The following is a 3,515-nucleotide window of genomic DNA, read 5'->3' as shown; positions in this document are numbered from 1 at the left end:
AGGTGTACATGTTCGAATCACCCGTCTGGTACCAGGAATACCTGTGGGGGAGACTTAGTATGCCAGTGAATCTTACTGCGCTGGCACTCGGTGCAGGTGCGGCTCCACTCCCAGACGTCTCTATTGATGCCGGGCCATACGACTTTGCTGCAGATGAGATCTAGGTCGCGTGAATTCCCAGATGAGCGTGGTAAGCCTCGAAAAATTGTAAGCGGAGTGATGGTGGGATGTAAGGACGAGGGCGGCCAAGCGAGGTGTCACAGAGGATGGTGTCCTGTGAGTTTTGGAGCTGCACCTGTTTCAGTTGAAGAGAAGTATCCTGTCGAGTAGCCTGGAGAGGGAAGTGTCCTGTTGCTGTTCCCTGCGAACTAGATGGTAGTCAATGGGGTTGTTGCTGGCACTTACCATGGCTATCGATACTCTGGATAGGCATCAGCAGCCTGGTTGTTTGGTGCCTTGGATGTGCCATATGTCGATGGTAAACTGCGCCACGAAATCCAGGTGTCTTTCTTCACATGGGGACTGGCGGTGGCTTCTGTTGTGCAGGGCGAAAGTGAGGGGCTTGTGATCAGTCAAGATGTGGAAGTCTTTGCCCTCGACATATGCCCGGAAGTGCTTGATGGCAGTGTATACTGCAAGGAGTTCTTTGCCGAAAGCACTGTATCGATTCTGCTGAGGGCTGAGAGTCTGCGAAAAGAAAGCCAGGGGCTGCCAACCATTATCTGGATCTTGCTGCAGAGCGGCTCCCATGGCAGTGTCCGAGGCATCAACGGCTATATTGAGCCTTGCCCCCTCTTGCAGGTGGTTGAGGAGGGTCGCCGAGATTAAGGCATCTTTGCTGATTTCGAAAGCTTTGGTCGCCCTGGGGGCCAGGTAATGTCTTTGCCGCGTCCTGACCTGGATGGGATGAGGAGGCTTTGTAGGGGATCCAGTTGGGAATGAACCTCCTGAAGAAATTTATCATACCGTGGTACTTCCGAAGTTGTCTCTTGGTTGTTGGCCTAGGGTACTGCCTGGTGCTGCTAACCTTCTCCTGAGCTGGGGTGATGCCATCCGTGGTGATTGTGTGACCTAAGAAAGTAAGAGAGGTGACTCTGAACAGACTCTTAACAGGATTGATGACGACCCCAGCTTTCTGCAGGCGGCCAAAGAGGGTGTAGAGGTGCTTTTTGTGCCCCTAACATCTGCTGCTAGCGATGAGTATGTCATCGATGGAGACGAAAACACCCTGTAGTCCACGGGTGACATCATCCATGAAACGTTGGAAGGTCTGGGCGGCGTTGTGGAAGCCGAACGGCATTCGAAGAAATTCGTATAGGCCAAAGGGGGTGGTTACAGCTGTCTTTGGGATGTCCTCCTCGGCAATGGGAATCTGATAGTAGACAAGGTCGATCTTGGAGAAGATCGTGCATCTTGAGAGTTTGCGTGTGAAGGAGTGGAGGTGCGGGAGGGGGTAGCGATCCGGCGCGGTAACTGTGTTGAGATAATCACCACAAGGGCGCCAATCGCCGTCTTTCTTCTGTACAAGATGCAGGGGGGATGCCCACTGGCTGCTGGAAGGGCGTATGATTCCGAGCTATCTCATGTGCTCAAATTCTGCCTTGGCGATGTGGAAATGGTCTAGTGCAAGGGCCCTGCGCAGGGAGTTGACCGGTGGTCCAGTCGTGATGATGTGGTGTGTGACAGTGTGTGGCGGTGTTGTTGCCACGTTAATGGCCTTCGTCAGCGCTGGGACGTCCCGAAGCATAGCTCGATAGGCACATTCGTTGGGTAGCACTGTGTAGATGCGAGGGGCATGTATAAGGGCCAACAAGGCGAAGGTGTGGGCCCCAGACTGGTGTACTAGGGACTCCCGTTTAAGATCCACTGTGAAGCCATGGTGCACAAGGAAGTCTGCTCCCAGGAATGGTTGCTGTCTGTCAGCGACCAGGAAAACCCATGTCAGCTTCGACTGTGGGGGTCCGCTGAAAATGAGTGTCATGGAATGCTCACCATATACGTTGATGGGTGAGCAGTTGGCAGCCTCCAATGTGCGAGAAGTGAGCAAGTGTTTATCACTGTGGGTTACAGGGATAAGGCTGACTTCAACTCCTGTGTCCGCCAAGAACTGTAGGCGCTATTAGTGCCCGCGGTGCCCGTTTCCCGGCCAGGAACATGGGGGCTAGCACTGGCGCGCACGGGTGCCGAATCTGTAATGATAAAAACAGTAGCTACCTGGAGTCGGGGAGCGGTGGCGGCTGTAGCTTTGACGGTATTGAGGCGTGTAGTTTCGTCCGCGGTCACGGGTGGCACGGGGAGATGAGGGGCTGCAGTGACAGAATCTGAGACGTGGTGAAGGGTCGTGGGCGACCTGTGTCGCAAGGGACCCCAGGGTGAGAGACGGGGTAGTAGAGACCACTGAAATTTGAGTGGTGTTCTGCATGGCCAGCATGTCATCAGCTTTCAAGACTAGTTGCTCGATGGGGAGTTCTGAAGCTAGAAGGACGGTTTGAATTGCCGCCGGCAAACGCTGGAGGAACATCGAGCGCAGGATATCGGGCGGCAGGTGTGTGTTGGCGCGGGCGAGGGTGCGTTGTATGTGTGTGAGTATCTCGGAGGGAGTATGGCCGTCCGCTGGCGTTGTTGTGAAGAGGGCGGGTAATGCATTTCGTGGGGATGGCGCCACTCGCTGCAGGATTGCTACCTTGAGGAGTTTGTAGGTGTTATATTCGGGGTTGTTGAGGAGGTTGCAATATGGAGAGAAGGAGGTCAGGTGAGAGATTTGTCACCAACATCTGATATTTGGTGATCGGAGAGGTGATGTTACATAGAAGGAACTCCTGTTCCAGCTGCAGGAACCATTCAGGAAGGCAAGCAATGCTGCAGGTAGGCAGTGGCTTTAGGGAGGCTGAGAGACTCATGGCTACTGGACTTTGAACTCCGAGGGTCACCAGTGTAGGTTTAGGTAAACACTACGGTTAGTCAAATTGGCTCTTTATTTGTGGACCTTACAAAGGTGTTCTTTAGTTTGAGCCTAGCCGATGAGTGAGTGTTATGTACACACCGGTCAGGTCCAAAGAGCTCCACGGTGATTGGCGGGGGCCAGATAGCCAAACGTCAAGAGCCTGCTCTACCGCGAGGTGGTCACCACAGGTGTTTGTACCATTTATCTTGCGTTCCGATAGAAAAGTGCTAGCAGATCTTCTAATGCAGGTACTTGCCTACTCTGTCGTGGCGATTTTTGTACTCATTCGGTGTTAATATTGAGCAACCAGACACAAGGTGATCAATCGTCTCAACCTTGTCATCACAAAACCTACACTTTGGGTCAGTACCATTGTGCAAGATGTTAGCTTGATAGTTTCTGGTAAACAAACTTTGATCTTGGGCTCCAAGAATAAAACCCTCTGTTTCCCCTTTAGGTCCGGAGCCTCTAAGCCACTGATGGGTCGTGGTTTCATCTACATCAGCGTGTTTGCTTCGAGCTGCAAGCTGTCCGTAGAGAGGCTTTTCATGCCACCTTGATTCAATTTTTT

General features: G+C 52.7%; 1 protein-coding gene across 1 annotated transcript in view; it reads right to left on the bottom strand.

Moving 5' to 3' along the window:
• Positions 1-766: 766 nt before the first annotated feature.
• The window catches only part of LOC119589708, a 6,639-nt gene continuing 3,890 nt past the window's right edge, over positions 767-3,515 (bottom strand). The window contains exons 2-6 of the mRNA XM_037938293.1: positions 2,769-2,951; positions 2,215-2,683; positions 1,601-2,091; positions 1,183-1,519; positions 767-1,071 (exon numbers count right to left, since the gene is read on the bottom strand). Coding sequence (XP_037794221.1) covers positions 767-1,071; positions 1,183-1,519; positions 1,601-2,091; positions 2,215-2,683; positions 2,769-2,951 — 1,785 coding nt within the window. The remainder of the gene's footprint in view (positions 1,072-1,182; positions 1,520-1,600; positions 2,092-2,214; positions 2,684-2,768; positions 2,952-3,515) is intronic.

Source organism: Penaeus monodon, chromosome 26 (genome assembly GCF_015228065.2).
Source record: "Penaeus monodon isolate SGIC_2016 chromosome 26, NSTDA_Pmon_1, whole genome shotgun sequence".
In the NCBI taxonomy this organism is placed as follows: domain Eukaryota; kingdom Metazoa; phylum Arthropoda; class Malacostraca; order Decapoda; family Penaeidae; genus Penaeus; species Penaeus monodon.
This window is presented reverse-complemented; position numbering and strand designations above follow the sequence as displayed.